The 22500-nt window shown below is 44.9% G+C and overlaps 1 protein-coding gene across 1 annotated transcript in view; it reads right to left on the bottom strand.

The window, feature by feature from the left end:
* Nucleotides 1-2735: 2735 nt before the first annotated feature.
* vwa8 (von Willebrand factor A domain containing 8) overlaps nt 2736-22500 on the bottom strand; it is a 102546-nt gene continuing 82781 nt past the window's right edge. Inside the window, exons 41-45 of the mRNA XM_083775906.1 lie at nt 16692-16817; nt 15513-15671; nt 8498-8596; nt 7284-7522; nt 2736-5223 (exon numbers count right to left, since the gene is read on the bottom strand). Coding sequence (XP_083632032.1) covers nt 5115-5223; nt 7284-7522; nt 8498-8596; nt 15513-15671; nt 16692-16817 — 732 coding nt within the window. The 3' untranslated portion in view covers nt 2736-5114. The remainder of the gene's footprint in view (nt 5224-7283; nt 7523-8497; nt 8597-15512; nt 15672-16691; nt 16818-22500) is intronic.

Genomic DNA, 22500 nt, shown 5'->3' with positions numbered 1-22500 from the left:
ATGCTCATTAATACATCAAGGAAGGCAATTCTCTTTTCAATGTAGTTAAATAAAAATTGTGAAAAAAGCTTGGGGGGGGGGGGGGGAGATAAATCATATATATATTAAAAAAAAGGTCATTTGTCTGGAAAATCATTGTGTTGAAAATATCGTGAAAAATCGTATCGTGAACCTCATATGGTGATACGTATCGTGAGTTGAGTGTATCGTTACATGCCTACCATGAACACCAGGGGCCTGTATACACTGCAGCACCCAGCCCAGTGGCTTCACACTGAGACTGCACATTTCACATGTGTACGGCCACAGTCAACAACAGCCTTATTATCAATCATCCTAGTCAGATCCATGTGAACAGACACACCATTGTCACACTTGTTTAGACAAACATCCCCTCCCACCCGATCGGGTTTTGGCACAATGACCAACCGATCAATCACTGCGAACCAATTCATCACTCGCTGTTGTGTAATGTGTGGCCCTCTGGTGCCGTATAGGGATCAATATAGTGGCCACATGACATGGCCTAAGCAAACACATAGGTCACTCTCAGCATGTGTGTGTGTGTGTGTGTGTGTGCGTGCGTCTGCTGTGGATGTCTCGGGCAACTCAATCTCCCAGCAGCAGCCAGGGCTTTGTAAATACATTGATCAAACGTCTGACTAAGCGGAGCTATAGCACAATGTGGAACAGTGGCTGGAATTTCCACTCATTCAAAACACAAACAAAGCTCAAACTTTACTGAGTCACACACACACACACACACACACACACACACACACACACACACACACACACGTGCACAATCGCATGCATGCACACACACTCACCCCTAGATACTGTAACTGACTCAAACAACATCCTATACACGTCTAGACGTCCTATTGCTCAAATGTAATCAAGGGAGGGGGTTTTGAACAGCCAGACCAGGTGTGTGTGCATTATGGCTGTGTGAGTTAGTCATTTTGAGAGTCAATTTGTCATTGTAATCTCAGGGTGATAAACAGTGCGTCAATAGAGCAGCGTATAGGAAGCAGGGAAAGACATGTAATTACCAACACAGTAACGTCTCTGTCTCTGACTGCATGGAGGAGAAAGGGCTGGAAGCTGGAAGGGGAGATGTTGCTTTGAATTCAATAAAATATTTCAACGCCCAACAAAACCCCCAAGCCGCCCACACCGCTCCCCCCACCCCAAGCCTGTGTGACCAAGAATGCCAAAAACAATTGACTTTCAATCACTTTTACAGCACTTTTCCCCCAATCATATTATTGTTGTGTATCACTGTGACTATGCAGAATGCTGCTACAATGTCAGGAGAAGCCAAACAAAAACAAGTATATTTTTGCCTTTATACTACATTACCTTATATTACCTGAACTTGAACTTGAACACCGGATGAGCCGCAGACACAAAAGCGCTGACAATGAACGTTTAAAAATAAAAGAAGCGCTTTGACTTTGAATTGACTCAGTTTTTACTTTCCCTGTGAGCAGGAAATTGCACCATGGGTAAGTGTGCATGTGAGTATAGGAGAGAGCGAGAAGGGGGAGAAGAAGGCCCGTTATAGAGCATGGAAAAACTGACCACAGACGAGAGGAGGAAATGAGAGAGAGAGAGAGAAGCTGAGTGAACGTTCTCTCTTGTTCCAAGAAGTCCCTCTGGTTCTTGGAATGAAGGGTGAGCCACTACTGTCCATAACAATATACTGTAGCACCTGACACAATGACAGCATGTCACTCCTGTCCATACCAATATACTGTAGCACCTGACACAATGACAGCATGTCACTCCTGTCCATACCAACATAGCACCTGACACAATGACAGCATGTCACTCCTGTCCATACCAACATAGCACCTGACACAATGACAGCATGTCACTCCTGTCCATACCAACATAGCACCTGACACAATGACAGCATGTCACTCCTGTCCATACCAACATAGCACCTGACAGAATGACATGTCAAGGGTTATACTCAGTTGCGTGGCCGCGATCTACACAGCTTGTGGATTTGAGTGTAAACACGCAACATGGCCATGGAGGACCAGCAGACATACAGTTAAGTATAGTCCCTCAAGCTTTGTAAAAGACATGTTACAATTACATTAAAATATGACAATATGAGTAAATAAGACTAGAGAGTAATGATATGAGAACACAAAAACAGTGATCATTTTATGATGATTTATTAAAAGGTTCTTATTTTACATTACATTACATACTGTCACAACTCGGCCCGTGGGGCCATGACAAATTGAGGAAGATGCAGTGGACATGTAAAATAGTAACAATAATTTATTAACAAAGGCAACTTAAATAATGATTACAAAGGGGTTTGGGGGTGTGAAAATTAGTAAGCTCATATGGATGTGTCATCAATGTACATACAGAATTGAATCCAATCTAAAAGTAATTCTGTGGGATAATGTACAGTTATAAAGAATACAGCATAGGTACAGAATAAAATATACAGCAGCAATGGTTAGGGATGAAAGATGATGCTGTTATAACTGAAATAACAGTCTTTTGTTTTTACATTATGCCTCGTTACTCAACACTAGGTATTGTGCTTCTGTACTGTACATAGACATGAGATTCCATACGCAAATTTGTCCTGGGGGTCCTGGAAACAATATTTGAGATAGGGGTCAAATACATACCTTGACATGAAAAGGTTCTGAGCATATCACCGATATAAACCGTTTCAGAAGGCATTTAGGCATTCAGAAGGCTTTTGTAGAATAGGCCTATAGACTTGGTTAAAGGCCTAAAACACAGTACCAGTGTCAGTAAAACATGAGGTAGGCGGGGGTGGGTTAGAATGACAATGAGGGCATCTCTCCATTACGGGAGGCAGAGAGGGAGATGTGGCAACCAGATAGGGATCGTTATCGATTCTATATCAGCCCGGTTAAATGAGCCGTCGACACTAGTGTGAATGTGGCGTGACCGGTTGTTGAAACTGATACGGTGCCACTAGGCACGCGCACGCATGGGCACCGCTTGGCACGGGCATGGGCGCATCAGTCTATCATATCATAATATTACATTAATGTCTATTTATATACAGCACATATGCCTGAGATGTTATACACTATTTAAACGTGTGCATGCACGCACGCGTCTGTGTGAGTGTCTATGTACCTGTGCGAGAGAGACAGAGCGACCGAGAGAGAGAGAGAGAGAGAGAGAGAGAGACAGACAGAGACAGAAACAGGGAGAGTCCTATGGTGAAAATGAGACCTCAGATAGACCAAGAGGAGCACAGGGCATTGCATGGTTCACCAGGCAGGAAGGAAAAGGGCGGTACTTGTTGACATACTGTAGAAGGGAACACACACAAACACGCACGCACGCACGCACGCACGCACACACAGTACACGCAAAGACAGAAACAGACCCACACAGTGGGGGTGGGGTGGGGCTTGTGCAACAGCGGCTGCCTTTAAAGAGCGTGTGCAGTCAGGTGGGAAATTCCCCGGGCCGCCAGTCCCAACATTCCACAGGAGCCGAGTTAGCGCCGCTCGCACATCCTAAGTGTCTGTCAGGTGGCGCGCTAGTGTCGTCCGTCCTGGCATGTGTGTGTGTGTGTGTGTGTGTGTGTGTGTGTGTGTGTGTGTGTATGTGTGTGTGTGTACGCGGTGTTTCTATTTCAGAGGACAAACGAGACAGGAAGACCAAAAACAGCTAGAACCTTTCTTCTAAGTTCACGACCCAAAACACAAATCGTCTCAAACGACGTGCGCTGGCGTCAGAGCGCTGGCGTCAGGGCACCGAATAAAAACAATTACTATTAACAACACCAGGGCAGGGCAGGTCCTTTGATCTCCCCATGGCGTCTCAGAGCATCAGGGCGTCTCTGGTCATGAAAGATCACGGGTTTACTGTAAAAACCCCATCTCCATTTAATAATATTATGTAAAAAAATAAAATAATAATACACTAAAATGCTGGGTTCATTTATTAATTTGGTAACTCTTTGAGAGTGCACAGTACTGTACACATGTAACCAAATTTGGTTTGGTTTGATTAAAACGAAATTGGCAACCCACCTGAAATTATATTTTCTTTATTATAAATGAGCTGGAGAGACGGGGTGACCAGTGTTACTGAACAAACACTCTATATAGCTATATTATAGCAACTATCTGAAGAATAGAGCTTCAACAAAGTTGTGTTTTAACCAAATGTCATCACTTACAGCCACAGGCAGCACTTTTAAATGAACATACAAGGATTCTGCGGTATTATCTTCAGAACACAGGGAACGTTTTATCTGGCTCGGTGGTCACGGTATAGCAACATATTTACGAGATAACGTTATGTAACCTGGTCAGCTGCTAGCGTTTTTTTTTTAACATAAGTGTTTTTTGTACCCACTTCACCTCTACCTGGACTACAGGCCCTGATAATGCTTCTCCCAGGATGCTGATAACCAGTCTATGTGAAGGACACATTGTGATATTATGTAACCTGTGCATGAGCCAGATAAAATGTGTTTGTGATGGTCTTAAGCCCATATACCAGATAATGTTAACCTGACTCCGCCAGATTGCGGCAGTATTGAGTTCACAAGTCCCCTCCTCTCTGCCTGCATCTGGGCTCTCTCAAGCAGAAACGACAAACCGGAAGCAGCGGAGGGACAAAAATGATGATATCTCCATAATAATTTCGAGTTGTATAGTCCTCTTAGGTTGTGTTTACTGTACATTTGCGCCGTGGCAGCGCTTCAATACGTCATCGGTATCGCGTTGATCCCGCCTCTAGCCCATTCTGGGCGGGAACCCCTTTTGGTGTTAGCATCATGTTATGCTTTAGCTATTTTTGATGAATCGAAGAACGACTGACATAGAAACAGCTTTTTAGAATCTGATCTCAGGTCAGAAACGTAGCTTTTTCAGAAAACTGTCAGGATGTAGAAGACATTTTTGGAATCTGATCTCAGGTCAGAATGGGCTAGTGTACGTTGTCTCTGCGGGAGCAGATGGGAGCAGGAGGAACTCACTGCTGCCACCAGCTGGAGGAGTCAGGTTAAGATAATGTGCCTACGCACACACGCGCGTGTGTGTGTGTGTGTGTGTGTGTGTGTGTGTGCGTGCGTGCACATCTCAAGCGTTGGACAGCATAGTGGAAGTGAAGATCTGCTGCAATATTTGGGGGATCTGCTTGGTGTCCATGGCGACAAAGGACCGCCCCGCCGGTAAGGTCTTTTGCAGTCTGAAAATGAAGGCGGGGAAAGAGACGTGTGACGTTAAAGAGAAAATGACTGATCTTCATTAAGTCCTTATACCAGCTCAGTGGCCTTGTGGTTAGAGTGTCCGCCCTGAGACTGGGAGGTCGGGGTTCAATCCCCGGCCGGGTCATACCAAAGACTCTAAAAATGGGACCCAGTGCCTCCCTGCTTGACATTCAGCATCATAAGGGTTGGATTGGGGGTAAATCCCTGCGACATACTAGCGTCATGTCCAAGGGGTGTACTTGTACATTAAGCTGCCTCACGCTACAGAAACAGGAGATAGGCTCCTGACCTCATGGCTCGGCAAGGCTACTTACTTACCAGACTTTGTGTCTATTAAGTGTAAAGTCCAAAGGAGAGAGCAGGGTGGGTGACCAGTCACTAGTGCCAATAGTAGAGCTGCGACACATTTGTGGTTCATTTATATCCAAGCCTTTGTGGTTAAATAGAAGCTCACCAAAGGAGTTTTCAGAGGGCCAAAGACTTTCACTGTCTGTCTGTCTGTCTGCCAGTCTGCCTGTCCGCCTGCCTGCCTGCCTGCCTGCCTGCCTGTCTGCCTGCTTGCCTGTCTTTCAGGCAGCAGGAACAGCTTACTGTAGGTTGAAACAGATGCTTTTTCCAGGCATCTTTGGTTTACTTATATACTTTTATAAAAGCCTAGGCTAACATAAAACATAAGCCATAAAATAAATGTTTTCAATATTTTGCAACATTATAGGTTGCACATCAAATTATGATCTGATGTGCATACAAAAACTATACGGGAGAAAACACATTGTATTAATATATACCGGTATACTGTACTATACATTATGACATACATTTAAAAAACTCAATCATGGTTGCTGTTGAGCCTTCTGTATCTGATATATTTTTAAGCGGGTGCTTTTTCGTTGAAATATTCTTGTCCTTGGTTGGTGTTAGGAACATAATAAGCACTGTAACTGTAGTGAATCCGTTCCACTAAACATAACGCACGCACGCACACACACACACACACACACACACACACACACACACACACACACACACACACACACACACACACACACACACACACAAAGCTAGTGCTGTGAAGACAGGTTGGCTGTGGGCATGAGGAGGCCTCAGTCGTTTTTAAAAGCCCCGAGGCTACGACGAGTATATTGTAACCATACAGCTGCTATAGTTTTTCAAAGGCCACGCGAAAGCCACAAGCCACAACACAGCCCTGGCCCCGAGCCAAGAGTTATAGACCTATAGAAAGGCTAGGGACTCAGGACGGCAACACGTAGGAGGAGTTCATTTAAGAGGGCACTTATCCGTCTTTGTCCGGCCCACAAAGGCCAGGATTTAAACAAGGATTAAAGACTACAAAGGCCCGGACCGGCCGACCGGCGTGTAGACTTAAGGTGGTCACCGGTTCAATGTCTTCATTCGTGGTTATGCTGGTACAGTACAGTACACCCCCCCCCCCCCTCCGCACCCGCTCCCAATGTTATCAACCGATAATCACCAGTAAGTTACTTAAGTTATCACCCGAATGCAATGGAGCCATGCAGCAGGCTGGCCTGGAGCCCATGTGTAGGGTTAGGGTTAGGGTTAAACACGGAAGTGAAATGACTGTCGGTTGTTGTCGGCGAAGAAAAAACATCGTGAAACAGACTTACATGGACTGATATGAGGTTAGGAGGACTTACGTGGCCGGGTTAAGAGTTAAGACTGAGGTTAGGTTTAGGGTTAGCCTCGGTGCCCAGGCTTTTATTTTCGTTCGCATTTCGTTTCATTTGCATGAAAGCCTGGGCCTGCTCTAGGAGTGGGTAGTGAACTACAGTGCAGAGGGGTGTCGCTCGAAATATGGTGACGTCAGCTTTCTCCGCTGTTTTCTACCAGGGAGGGGAGGGGAGGAGCGGAAGGGGGGCAGGGGCGGGCGCTCAGATCAGTGAATATATTATTCAGTGCACGCTCTATGCGCTACCCGCGCTGGCTGGGCCAGGCTAGGGTTATAGGGTTTATCGCTTGATTTTCCTATACGAATCCGTTGCCCTCCAAACCCCCTTACCTCTCGGCCTGGTCACCCAGGGAGCCGATGAAGATGGCAAAGGCGTTGACCTGCGGGTCGGACGTGAGCACGCGGGCGAAGCGCTCGGGCCGGATGCCGTAGCGCTCCAGGTTGGCGTCGCTCAGCACCACCACGAAGCGCTCGTCCGCCTCCTCCCGCGCCAGCTCCTTGATGCTGGCGTCCGTGCCCTCCAGGGTGAAGTCCCCGCTCATGCAGAACTGAGAGTGGGCGTGCATGGTCTGTAAGAGAAGAGGAGGGGGAGGGGGAGGTGGAGGAGGAGGAGGAGGGGGAGGAGGGAGGAGGAGGAGGGGGAGGTGGAGGATGAGGGGGAGGAGGGGGAGGGGGGGGAGCGAGGAGGAGGAGGGGGAGGAGGGGGAGAGGGGGGCGAGGAGGAGGAGGAGGGGGAGAGGGGGGCGAGGAGGAGGAGGGGGAGAGGGGGGGCGAGGAGGAGGAGGGGGAGGAGGAGGGGGGGGGCGAGGAGGAGGAGGAGTAGGAGGAGGAGGAGGGGGAGGGGGAGAGGGGGGGCGAGGAGGAGGAGGGGGAGGAGGAGGTGGAGGGGGGGAGGAGGAGGGGGGGGAGGAGGAGGAGGGGGAGGAGGAGGGGGAGTGGGAGGAGGAGGAGGAGGGGGAGAGGGGGGCGAGGAGGAGGAGGGGGAGGAGGAGGGGGAGGGAAGAGGGGGGGCGAGGAGGAGGAGGGGGAGGAGGAGGGGGAGGGGGAGGAGGAGTAGGAGGAGGGGGAGGGGGAGGAGGAGGGGGAGGGGGGGCGAGGAGGAGGAGGAGGGGGAGGAGGAGGAGGAGGTGGAGGAGGAGGAGGGGGAAGAGGAGGGGGGGGGGCGAGGAGGAGGAGGAGGTGGAGGAGGAGGAGGAGGGGGAGGAGGGGGAGGAGGGGGGGGGCGAGGAGGAGGAGGGGGAGGAGGAGGAGGTGGAGGAGGAGGAGGGGGAAGAGGAGGGGGAGATATGCAGTAGACTATTATTATATTTCACACTAGCAGGGTGAAATGGTTATTGCACGGGTGAAATAGGGACAAAGTACTTGGAATCCAATCTATGATAGCCTGGCTTGGCCAGACTTATAGCGTGTATAAACTGAACGCCGCGGGGAGGAAGCGGGGCTAAATCTATGATGTCAGCACACAGCAGACGCACCGACGTGGAGATCATTTGGGTGATCTCATCGATGACGAAAATCGTTGGCTCGTTAAACATATACTGTACCTTGAGGACCTTGAGTCTGTGCTTGTCATTCTTGGGGCTCTTGTCTGTCGTGACCAGCTCGATGTCATAGCCATCCCCCGAGTGACCCATGATGTCATACTGCACAGGAGGAAGAGAACAAAGAGAGAGACAGATGTGAGACAAAAAGAGCATTGCACTCAAAACACAAAATACATAACATGTCTGTCGTGAATACCATTTCAGACTTATTCTTGCATTACCCTCTCTCAGAGACAAATGGAGTACAGTATATACTGAAAGTAAAGAGAAGTCCTGCAAGCCAGTAGAAAGTAGAAGGGCTCGTCTGTGCTCAACAGGGACAACTTGCATCAGAAAAGATATAATAACTGCACCCAAATAAAATAAACTGGAACACTCGACTGGTCTGCACGTTTGAGGAAGACGAAAGTCGAAACGTCAGTCACCTCTGCAAAAACAATAAAGAATGAGCAGACCAGTTTATTTTATTTGGGTAGTCTCCTGAAGTGCCAGGTATTATATATTTTCTGAGTTTTTTACTGTCAGTAGTTCTCAAGAGTGGGTTCTAGGGGGTCGAGAGCAGATTGCAGAATGAAAACATTTTGAAACATCTTGAAAAATCGTGACAAATTTGGAATAATTTGGAAAAGTTCACATACTGTATTTAACAACACAAATCTTCACAACAAAATCCTTTTAGATAGGGGTTCATGGCCAATTAAATGTCCATTTGTTGGTCCTTGACTTTAAAATGGTTGAGAACCAGGTTTACAGTATATTATTAACCCTTAACATTAACATGTACGGTATAGTACTGTACATGCTTCCTGTAGACCAGGCTCCTGTAGACGGAGAGAGCCACTATATTTCCACACTCACTCCACAGGGCCACATTGCATATTACTGTCGTAGCAAAAAATAGCCGATCTACAAGCTCAAGACGTGTCGCAGATCAGCTATTTTTGCTATGTATCTTTGCTATTTTTCAATTGGAATTCTGAAAAGTTAAAACTTTTTTAATTTTCAAATCCCTTTCAAATGCCTTTAATTATAGTTATCTTAACTCTATGAACTAAATACAAATACATTGGACATAAAAAAAAAGACAATAACATTTAAATACTACTGCTACTAATTTAGACTGAAGTAATTAAAGCGGGTCATGTTTGGAATTCGAACAGCTGAAATCAATAATGTATCAGTGAGTTCTGAAATTAACCCGAGGGCCACATTAAGTGAAGGTGGGGGGCGGCCGCATGTGGCCCCCGGGCCGCCAGTTGCCCATGTATTCTCAGTGTAGACCATCTTGTCAGAGAGGTGACTTACATAAGAGCAGATCAGACAAGGGCAGGCATGCACTGTGTGCTCAGCTCACTCCCAGGGCTCAGATTCTGCGAGTTATTTCTGATAAGGGCAGTTTTGACTGGCGTGGTTGAAAGAGTATGTGACCGCGGCGCGCATCTCCCTGAAGCATATATACGCGAGCGCCTTCTCTCTATTTCACATTCGCTGTTAAGTGTCCGGTAAACAGCAGGCGGATTGATGTCCGTAATAGATACGACGCGACGCGTCAAAGTGCCGGTTGTATAAAGTCTGATGTCGCCTAGTTTATAAGTGCATAAAAAGTGCAAATATAGTTAACATGCATTGGAGTGGATTTTGCATGTCATCAGTTTCAGTTATGTAAGATGTACCGTATTGTGCAAGGAAAGCAGTTTCGATGAGCTGCAGTATGTATGTGCGTGTATGCATTTCTGAGTGCATGTATGTGCATCTGTGTGTGTGTGCTGTGAGTGTGTGTGTGTGGGGGGGGGGGGGGCACTGATATGTGATCAGTAGTAGGTTGGGTAGAGTGTCACTAAGGGGCCAAGAAGTCTGTCTCCCTCCAACCCTTTCTGCATACACTCACGACTTTCTCTTTCCACATCTCTCTCTCTCTCTCTCTCGACCCTTCACTGTATCTATCAATCTTATGTAATAATGTGTTTATTACTTGCTCAAGCAGAACAACCATAAGTCAAATAAATCAATTGAAGCAGGAGCAATCATGGTGAAAAATGTTCTGGAGCATTCCTTTGAACTGACCGAAGGATGGCAGGGAGCTCAGTTTGAAAGAGTTTTGGAGTTCATTCCATGAAGTTGGGCCATTGACAGAAAAAGCTGTCTTGCCCAACTCTGTCTGGGCCTGAGGAACCTTGAGCCTTAAGAAATCACTAGAGCGGGTCTGATAGGTGCTATTGTTCAGTTCCATCATGGAACAAATATAATCAGGGAGCATCCCAGCAATGGCTTTATATAAGAATAGGTGCCAATGCTTATCTCGCCTCTCAGTCAGGGAGGATAAACCGGAGTTCTCATAAAGTGCACAGTGGTGAGTACCATAACTATCACCAGTAGTCCACCGCAAGGCAGAGTGGTGCAGTGTCTAGCCGCTTTAAAAGTGAAGGAGCAGCAGACCTATAAATAATGTCCCCGTAGTCCAGGAAATTTGAAAGAAAGTTTATCGTCAAGCCAGATGCCAAGATATTTATATTCAGAGACCCTCTCAATCGTGGATCCATCTGAGGAAGTTATAAGTACACCATCCAAGTCAATATTCATAGCCCTAGAAAACAGCATATTTTGTTTTACTTGCATTTAAAACGAGTCGTGGATCAACCAGGGCATCCCGGAGAGTATTAAAAGCAAGCTGCAGGTTCTTAACGGCAACCTCAACTGAACTGGCAACACAATATAAAACTGTGTCGTCCGCGTGAAGATGGGATTGACAGTCCTTCAGAGTGGAAACAATATTATTAATATATAATGTAAAAAGTACAAGTCCTAAATCCGATCCCGGTGGGACCCCTGAACAAACAGGCAGGTTTGTTTGTATGTATGTATGTATGTATGATGTATGTATGTATGTATGTATGTACTGTATGTATGTATGTTGGGGTAAGAATGGTGGTCCCTTATTGGCTGTTGAAGGTACGTTTCAAGGTTGGTACTGTATAAAGGCACCTCGACAGAGTGCATTTCTAGTTATTGGACAGTATTAGGATGTTGATATTTATTTTGTATTCATCCATTCATCCTTAAGGCCCCAAATCACACCTTAGAAAGCATGAGTGTCTATTTCAAACTATATTCGAAATATACCGCAGTCCACCCCAGCCCCAATTCCATGCAGACATCGAGTCCTCCAAGTGTAATTTTCCAAAGTTGTAGCCTGTTCAGAGCTCACTCAGAGTCTCGTCCCGCTACGTGCATGTGGTAATAACCCCATTTTAAGTCATAGTCGTCCGTCCTATTAAGCAGCCTGTATGACAGTCACTCGTAAGCGGCCAATAGTCCCATGGAGGCGTCCCAGAGGGACGGTGCAGGTGCAGATGGAGCCTTCCGGTCCTTGACCAACAGCCTCCTACCTGACATGATAGCAGTTTGTATCCACTCAGCTAAAGGAGGAGCAACATTCCTCAATGTGGCAGGATCCCCCAAAACACAAAGTATTTTTTGACTGGGGAGTTTGACTGGGAGTTTTGACAGCAGCAACTGCCTGTCTTAATTTCACCTCCCTCCCTAAATATATCTAAATATTGGACAGCATTAAGATGTTGATATATTGATTTTGTACTCATATTTAGGGCCCCAAATCATACCCTAGAAAGCACTAGTGTCTATTTAAAACATATAGGTTTCTTTTGACTGGGGAGTCATATTTTGACAGCAGAAACCGCCTGTCATAATTTGCACCCCCTCCCTATCTAATTATTAGACAGTATTAGGATGTTGATATTCATTTTGTATTCATCCATAGGGCCCCAAATCACACCTTAGAAAGCATGGGTGTCTATTTAAAAATAATAATAATGGGGAGTCATATTTTGACAGCAGAAACTGCCCGTCATCATTTGCACCCACTTTCTATCTAATTATTGGACAGTATTAGGATGTTGATATTACTTGCGCAAGCAGAGCGCGCAAGTATACTGCGATCGGCCATAGTAGGCCATGTAGGTTGGCACCTCGACATAGTGCATTTCCAGTTATTATTGGTCTCTGGAGACTGAAGGACGCTACTATGCTGTGTCTAACTTAGATCTGCTGCTTCTGTCTCCTCAGGATTAAAACCTGTCTTTCACTTAGCGTTGCATCTCATCGTCTCTCCTCCTCTGCCCTGTCCGTGTGTACAACTGAGAGCAACAGCAGAAGATGCAGATTATAGACAAAGCTGGCAGGGGAAGATCAAAAGGTCCAGCAGCACCAACCACTGTACTCCATTCACACTAATGACAGAGTTGGTTGAACGTGAGCACAACATGGCTGTCAATAGTAACTGTCATCGGCTGGTTGACCTGGTTGCAAAAGAAACAGGTTGAAAGTACTGGGAATGTAAAGGCATGAACTAGAGGTGGCCAGTTGTCTGTTGAAATGTCTTGCGTCGTTCAGAGTGACAGGGTCAAGGACGGCAGTCTACAAGACAGGGTACATGTATAGGCTAAGTTCTGGCAGTGTTTGAAATGTTGACTGGTAGTCAGTACATGATCCGTGCAAGGACAAGATCAAGGGGGAGCAGCTGATAGGGGTGATACTCTACGTTGAGTGGAGACAGCTCAGCGGTATGGAGGGTCATAAATGTGTGGGTGCAAAAGGTCAAAGGAGGGACACAGACTGCATGCAGTCCACAGTCAGGGAGAGAGAGTGACCTCCTGGTTACAATATCATACTGTAGGTACAATGCTGAGGAATTACAGGAAACATAAAAAAATATTGATGATGGGAAACAGGGGAAATGTGTTAAGCCCGGACGGCATTGCCAATGAATTGCCATTTGGGTGACATCATGATGAAAAATGACATGCTTGACATGGTCTCTCTCCAACATCATCCCAGTGCCTCTCAAAACCAAACAACTATCCCTGACATCAGTCTGTACTGTATCACTTCAAAGATGTACAGCCATATGATATACTTAATCTCTCAAGAAAGGTTCAGCTAACAGCAGTAGCAGGATCTGTCGGCACCACTTCTTTAAACATGCAGTGTTGTTGTTAACAGGAATAAACACATCATACTTTGTGTTAAAGAAGATCATTGAGGAGGTGAAGAAGAAAAACCTGTGCTGTATTTTGACATTTGAATTAATACATCATCATCATTTTTCGACCGCGGTCGAGATCATGGATTCCACAATGCAATGCCAGACTTCACGGTCCTTCATTGCCACCCCCAGTTCCTGCCTACTGAAGCATGTGTCCCTAGCGATGACATCTGGGAACGACAGCTTTCTACCTCTGGTCCGCCCTGAGGCAGGACTCCAGAGAAGATAGGGAAGATATAACCTCATTGTCAGCTCTGTAGCAGTGGCCGGCAAACTGCGCTCTTCTTGATCGGACCAGTGAAGAAACACGGTGAAGGTCGCTGTATATTAGATTAGTCGATGGGTGGCTCTTCCAAGACAGATTTTCTCTCATTAGAAGGCGGGTGTAAGTGCCATCCAAACGATTCTCTTGTTTCTTTGAAAGTGTCCATGTCTCTGAGCCATAGAGTAGAATCGGCTCAACGGTCGTCCTAAATATTTTTACTTTTAACATCTTACTAAGCTGGGATGACCAGATCTTATGCATGCCATTGCAGGCTGACCAGGCCATACCTTTCCTAGTTTTAAAGTCCTTTTGGGAATAAGATATATATGGAACTTTGGGTTCCTATTTATAAAAGAGACAAATATACATTATGGGGAAATAATGGGAATACTGTAGGTAGCACCAGTTAGTTGACTTCCTCTTTGTGCAGGGATGTTTGACAGTGGAGCACCATAAAACTTTCTGCGTAGGAGAAAACTTCATTTTAAACAATGTCAATTGACATTCTAATTTCTATTTCCCTGGAGAATTGTACACTTCCCTTCTGTTACTGTACAACTGAAGGTACAGTATACAGTTGTTTAAATGTACAGGATAATAACTCTGTAACATTGCACTGTTTTATTTGCTTGAATAAATTGTGGTGCATTGAACTACAACCTTCTGGCAATTATTTGTCAAAATAATAGTATAGCCTACTACATACACAGAATCTAACAGTATAGTGCAGTATACACTATACAGTACATGTACAACAACTGTATTTTAAAAACATGTATTTACGGATTCAGTTCATCTCAGTCTACAATTTATGGTACAAGTCAAGAGCTCAGCTGATTTTGTGGTTTCTGAGGCCTGGCCCACTGGATGGTTGCTAGTGGTGATGATGATTTATTGTATTTTAGTAACTTGCATCAAAGGTGCCCAGCCTTAGACACTGTACAATGTACACTCACATGCTCATAGAGTTGGCATTGCAAAATACCACACAACATCAACAATAATCCTAACTAGGAAAGTGCGCTCCTCGGAGTGCAGATCCATGCCAGGCTTCGTACCACTAATCCTACTGCCTATGCCAGCAAATTATGCTAATCGTTTAGTTGGTACTGGCAATGTAGTGAAAATGTGGCTTTGCTTGGGATTTAAGTAAATTAATTAAGTGGTTAATGGTCATGCCTGACAAGTAGAAACTAGAACTGCACTCTGTCAAGTGCCAACTTATGGCCTACTAGTGCGCAAGCAGAGTGCGCAAGTTGGCACCCGACAGAGTGCCATGCATACATACCACTTCTGGTCCAGCCGACCACAATACTTGCGTGCTCTGCTTGCGCAAGTAATGATTCGGATTTGGACGGCTGTGTGGGTGGGGGTGATTTAAGCAATATTACACGAGAGGGTGTGGTTTAACGTGATTATTGCCACGACAGTGATGCGGTCAGGAACGAGACGTAGTCGAGTTCCGCAAGCATCACTGAAGTTTTTTAATGACAGATGTAGTCACTACGACCACAGATGTCCCAAGAAACTAGCTAGCCTAGCCACCGAGTTTGCTAGCGCTCTGGGAAAACAGAGCAGCTGAATTCTTTGTTTTGATTAGGTGGTGAATGGTGCTGGTTTGATCCACGGCTAGAAGCCGCTTCAACCAATCAGATTGCTTCCTCGAAACGACCCGTTGTAGAATTTACCTTGAACTTGTGCTCGTAGCTCTCCAGCGCCTCCATCACCATGCACACGGCCTCCATGGAGCGCTCCAGCCTGCCGTCCACTCCGTTGAAGCGGTACATGCTACCGGACACATCCACCAGAACCCGCAGCCGCTTGGGCTTCTGCTGAGGACTGCCGGGCTGCACACACAACAACATGTGGTGGTTGGACACATTCAAACATGAACGAGACACATCAGTCAGGCTCTAGTTAGCTGTGTTAGATAGAGATACCTCATGCTCTTATTTAATAAATAATACAATTACATTTTAATTCTATTTACATCTGTGTGTCTTGACTTGATTGTTTACTTCAGAGTTAAGTTACCACTGAGGATTTTACAGCGTACTTACTATGAAAAAGACAAAGAAATACTCCGCTGTGCCATAGTTGGACAAAACAAAGTTTTTGTCTTCTTTTGCGGAAAGAAGTAGAGTTTAATTCCATAGTGTGCAAGTGAAAAATAGCATTAAATACATTGTATTTGCTGTGGTTGGGATTTCAAGGAAGGACACAATTATTTCATCATACACCTCCCAGAAGCCTTCAGGGCAGACCAAAGATATTCACCACTACCGGGGTAACTGAGGTAAAAACACAAACATGACATGCATACTTTGGCTGAAGTATGTATACCATGTGTGGGAACTGTCTGTGTGTGTGTGTATGTGTGTGTGTGTGTGTGTGTGTGTGTGTGTGTGTGTGTGTGTTTGTGTGTGTGTGTGTGTGTGTGTGTGTGTGTGTGTGTGTGTGTGTGTGTGTGTGTGAGACAAGAGAGAGAGAGAGAGAGAGTATGTGCGTGTTTTCATTGGAACTTGTGAGACGACTAGAAATCGTGTGTGATCCAGACCAGAAGAATTGGAGGGTGTAATAATAATCACACACCACTGGAATGTACCTTCTGACAGATAAGGTCAACAGTATATGTGTGTGTGTGTGTGTGTGTGTGTGTGAGAGAGAGAGAGAGAGAGAGAGAGAGAGAGAGGGAAGGAGTGTGGCTCAGAAAAAAACTTATTTTGAGTTAAAGTAGCTTGAGAGTTGTCAAGGTCAAGGACGCGCGAGCGCACACGCCGCACACACACACACACACACACACACGCACGCACGCACGCACGCACACACACACACACACACACACACACACACACACCCCTGCCTACCTCTGGGTCCAGCTCTCCCCTGCGTTTATAAATGGCCTTTTCTCCGGTGAGTCCGTCAATAATTTTGGCGTCGTCCAGGTCTCCAAGTGCTTGGTTCTTCAACCACTGTCGCTCCTTCCCTTTGGCCTGAATCAAACAAACAAACAAACACAAGTCACCTTATTATTTATCTCTGTACCTATTACAGGCAAACAAAATAACTCAGATCTTATGTTGTACTTACTTTAAATCTGTCATATTACCCAAGGAATATGATCTGTGATCATGACCATTACTAGTGTGTCTACCTGATCCTGGGATATCTATCAGTGAAAATCTCACTCACACACACACACACACACACACACACACACACACACACACACACACAGTGACACACACACACACACACACACACACACACACACACACACACACACACACAGTGACACACACACGGTGACACACACACACACACACACACACACACACACACACACACACACACACACACACGGTGACACACACACACACACACACACACACACACACACACAGGAAAACAATAGAGACATGACAGCAGGGTCTTTCTAGTGTCCCGTTCCCCTCCTCCTGCAGGGTGAAAGACGGAGAAGCTTTACTTTCTCCTCTTCATCTGTTCCCTGAGGAGGAAGGAGTTGCCGGGGAAAAAAAAGGACAAGGAACAAAAGAGGGAACGCGATCCGGCCCTCTCCACCTTCACAACCTTTGGTTAAACGCAGCACCTTTACAAAAGGCAGTGTGACAGCGGGTGAAGTCTTTGGTGTTTTTTTTTATCACGTGGTTTTGTTTTATATAATGCCCTTGGAATAGTGTTCCACAGTTTACACTTCATGTTACCCAGAACAGGTAGAGGTGTTTCTGTATGCCTTCACCGTCGAATAGCACTGACATCTCCAACAATAGGCCTACTGTAGGTCTAGAGACCACATACTGTAGCACTAACATCTCCAACAATAGGCCTACTGTAGGTCTAGAGACCACATACTGTAGCACTAACATCTCCAACAATAGGCCTACTGTAGGTCTAGAGACCACATACTGTAGCACTAACATCTCCAACAATAGGCCTACTGTAGGTCTAGAGACAGCATGACATGTCGCCATGCAACATGCAGTTGAAGAGAGATTTTGAAGTAGAGATGCATGAAATCGTCCATAAAAATACCATATCGGTATTGGTATTTACACCGATATTGATGATGCAGTAATAATGTGACCGCCTAATGGCTAAATTCTACATTTAATTTATGTACTCATCTGATTCAGGAAGAAATATTATATTTATTGATTGATTGAATACTTTAACGCTTTTGGACAAGCCCCTATAGGGCCTATAGGGTTGGTTCTATTTAAATACAGTGGTCCTCTGTATAATATCGGTCAGGATCGGTATCGGCAGATATGACCCGGCAAATAATCAGAGATCGGATCGTGCACCCCATATTTTGAAGACTTCCGAAAATGCTTCACCAATATCGACATGGCCAAGAGAGGGACACCAAGTTGAAACGTGCTTAACCATGGAGACACATCGGCTGCATTTGCCGACGCCAATTTTGTCCAAAGAGTCAAATAGTGGCCAATATATCGAAACTAGGGCTGCGACTCGATTAATTAATTTGATGAATTGTAATTAAGTAATCAAAATGAATTGCATTTTAATCACATATCAATTTGACCTGAGACTCTTTTTTTTTGTTTGTTTGTTTTTTCCTTTTTCTGAACAGATTTTGGTATACAAGTGAATCAATGAGTGAGTATTCATGTCAGTGGAAGTTGCTCAGTGGCATTTTGAAGCACCCGGAAGAACCGTCTCAGAATGTCTACTTTTGCATTTGACAACCACATTTTGGTGGTCAAATGCGGAAGTGCAACCGAGCGCTCAATGTTAAAGCCCAGCTGCACTGGGTTTCCCGGTCATGAATCCACGGGTCCGCCTGTAGTCCCTCCTCTTACCACTAGGGCCCCGTGCTTCAACGTTGAAGAGCTTCACTGGGGCCTTGGTGAGTAAGCACAGCGGTCTGATCGGCTTCTTCTCCCATTGTGTGCACCGTACAATCGGTACGCTTGAAATTCGTCCAGTGATTAATGGTTCCGTGGTGCAAAAAGTAAGCGTGATTTTATTTTAATCGCGTTATGGTTTCTGAAATTAATTAATCTAGCCCTAAATTAAAAATAAAATCAAAATCCTGCACACACCTTTAATTTCCTTATTTATATTAAAAAAAATATTTTCTCTGTCTGTATATTTTCTGTATATTTTGTATTAAATGTACCATACCCTTATAGGTCTACAGATAAATTAATGAAATGAAAGTTTTTAGTCTAACATGGGCCTACCCTCTTCTTTTTTATCTTTTTCTTTTAATTTCCTTGGGTTTTCTTGTGTTTCGAAATAGGTGAAGGAAGGGATGTAGTAGAAAATGTATTTGTAACAAGGATTTATGTACATGTGAATGACTCAATAAAGTAAAAAATAAATAAAGAAATACATTTGAAACCGATGTATCAGTCTGGCTCTAAATAGGTCTCCCTGACACATGAGCTAGGTGTGTGTGTGTGCAAATAGTGTTTGTAAATGTGTGTTATACAATCAGCTCATCACAACCCAGGTGAGTATCTACCTATATTGAGGCTTGTTGTGCAATGGGGCGTGTCACACTGTGTGAACAATAACACGTGCACACGCATGCGCTCGCAGTGCACACGCACACACATACACACGCACACACATACACACAACCTGATTCGCTTTCAAGTGCATGCATGGGTGGAAATGTGCCAAATTCATAGGCTTTTTTATTATCCATTTTGGCAAGTGTAATTCTACAGGATGAAAAGGCAGGATCCGGTGTTTATATCTGCACAATCCGGACAATTGTTGAAAGCTAAACAGCGTTGGGGTGGGGGGGATCCCCCAGAGCGGTTTTCACAGAGGAGGATAAACGATACTGTATCAGTTCATTGGGGGCTTGCCAGCTTATATGTGTGTGTGTGCTTGTATGTGTATGTGTGTGTGTGTGTGTGTGTGTGTGTGCACGTGTGCGTGCGACGGACCGTGTGTGCATGATCCCCGTGAATCACTCTCCAGGTATGATAAAAAAATAACCCATGACTTCATTGTCAGTCCCTCCTCACTGATTGTGCGGTTATTATCATCCTCATCTTTACAGCGCGACGACAGAAGAATGCTGTTATTATTTTTTCTTGTTCTTTTAACAAGGACAAACACAAACAAAGAGCCACTCTCATGTTCAAAGCCATGGGCTTACACACACACCTGGATGCACATGATGCTAACACACAGCCTCACTTCACACCTGGAATGGGGAATAATAGAGCAAGGCTTTACGCTGACTGCTGCTCTATAATAATCTTTTTCCACATACTACAACATTTTCCACTCTTGTCACGTGCACAAACAACACACGCGCGCGCACACACACACACAAACACGCGCGCACAGTGTCGCACACACACATTCTCCCCATAGACCACCAGACAAAGGGAGGAAAATCAAATCTAAACTACAGTAACAGAGACAATCCAACATTGTGCATTTCCGGCCACGCCCCCTGCCCAGAGAAGTTCATCTGATCAGCCAATCACGTTGCTCCTGAGGGACAGCACCCCCTCTTTCCTGTCCAGTGTCCACGTGTGGGGTAGACCGAGGTCAACCAATTACCATCTTGCGTGGTTTCCATTCCAGGGCCATTGTTCTCTCTCAGCCTACAGTATACCGAACGTCCAGTTGTGTTGATCATGTACAGTAGAAGCTACTTATCTGACCGTGACCTAATGTCCTAACACCATTGGGCTAAAGGAGACGGAATGTGATGCACCCTGATTGATAGCTGGAAACAACTTCTTTAAGCATTATACTAAAGAGAAAACTTTCACACACAAATAATGTTAATGTTTGCACGTGTGTGTGTGTGTGTGTGTGTGTGTGTGCTGTTGATTTGGAATAAGCTTTGTGCTGCTCTTGTTAAGCATTTCAAATTATGTATTCTGCCCAAAAACATCCAATCCTGCTGGATCTGGGTGAAGTTAGTTAGTTACCGGTAGTTATTTTTAGTTAGGCATTTTTTGAAAATGTTAAATCAATTGAACTTTTATGTATTCATTTTATTCTGTCATAGAATGAGCACATGAAGATTAAATTGTACGGTAGATTATTATGTTATTGCATTTACATATTTGTTTTTGGCCCCCCCAAAAAATGTTCATTATCTGAAGATTTCTCTTATTTCATTTGAATTTTCCATTTCATTTGAATTGAATAAGTGTTGTCCAACACATTAAATTCGTTAGCGTCTGCCATAGTAATTACAGAGAGGAGAGGACAGAGTGAGTCGATTCCTTCCGGGAGGCGAGAGGAGTGGGCTACTGCGAGGGGGTACTTTTGGACTAATGGAAACGGCAGATATTTTGGGTGCTGGGCCATGCACAAATCTACCATATCCATTTGGGAAATGTAGACTGTATATGTTTATATAATATCACAATTTTGGCACATTTTGTCATTTTCAATGTTTGTCTCAATTCGCCGATAACAAACTTTAATGCTAACGTTATTGCTAAGTTTATCTCAGAAACAGAGGAGTGGTTTACTCTTCTTGGACCAATCACAGTGCCAGCCGACGGTCCCGCCCCATCCGGGCTATGGGATCTCTGAACTCTACACACACTGCACTGATCAGAGCACATAGCACAGCCTGAGCTTAGATTATATATTAATAGAGACGGATACATATTTAACTACTGTTAAAGCTTCAAACGAGTAATGCACCATCTGCCATCATCTTGAGTTACTGTAGATAAATAACATCCCCTAATTAAAATCAGCTATGAGTGGAGAGGAACGTGAGCTATGGGAATCAAATTGAAGTTATGTTGTTCATGAAATGTTGTTGATATCCGAGCCGTGTCTCGGTGAACAGGTTCTCTGAGATCTCGGCAAGGTGGGCGTTTGGACCATGCAGACGGCGTCAAAAAGGCGATCTCGGCGGTAAATAAGTTAATGGTCAATCCTGAGCTGACGAGTCTTAATGCAATATTTGACATTCCATTGGAGTCAACGGTGACTTGACGTGACTTTACACTTGATATCATTACCTTAGTAAACATGGCCATAAATAAGTTTCGCATTCAGTGTCTATTCATTTATCATGGTACTGTATGCACTTTTGTAAATGATGTCCATTTTAATTTTATGCTAAAGTAGGGTATAGTTCTAGGGCTTCTACTGAGTGAAGACCAGGGTGGCAGTGAGGCTGGATTTGTGTGAAGCCAGTAGGAAATCCTGACTTCCTGAAAGTTCATATAATGGCCTGTTGTGGCGCTGTCATTGGGCTGTATTTGGGCCCAACTTCACCTAGACTGTATTACCTTAATAAACATGGTCATGAATACTTTCTGCTTCCAGTCACTAGTTTAAAGTCTAATTTCTCATGTCATAATATTCTTTTTGGAAAATTATGGTCCCATTTATAAAAAGAATGACCATAAAGTCGAGTATGTTCTGAGGGGCGTGGCTACCGTTGCAGTCTATGATCGGGACCACCCCCCCGCTCGAGTCAAAATAAAAACCAACGAAGAAGAAGGGGGGAAGTCCCGCCTCGTTGTCTGGGCCAGCCAATGGCCAGCTGGGCCCAAACGGATCTAGAAAGATGGCGATTTATTGACCGGCTTCATCTTACGTCCATATCAGACCCGGAGAACTCTTGGTCCATATTTATTTTACAGTCTATGGTGAAGACCCACATTCGCTGCCCTTGGCTTCCAC

The sequence above is a fragment of the Protomyctophum parallelum genome (genome assembly GCF_964188405.1).
Source record: "Protomyctophum parallelum genome assembly, chromosome: 11".
Lineage (NCBI taxonomy): Eukaryota > Metazoa > Chordata > Actinopteri > Myctophiformes > Myctophidae > Protomyctophum > Protomyctophum parallelum.
This window is presented reverse-complemented; position numbering and strand designations above follow the sequence as displayed.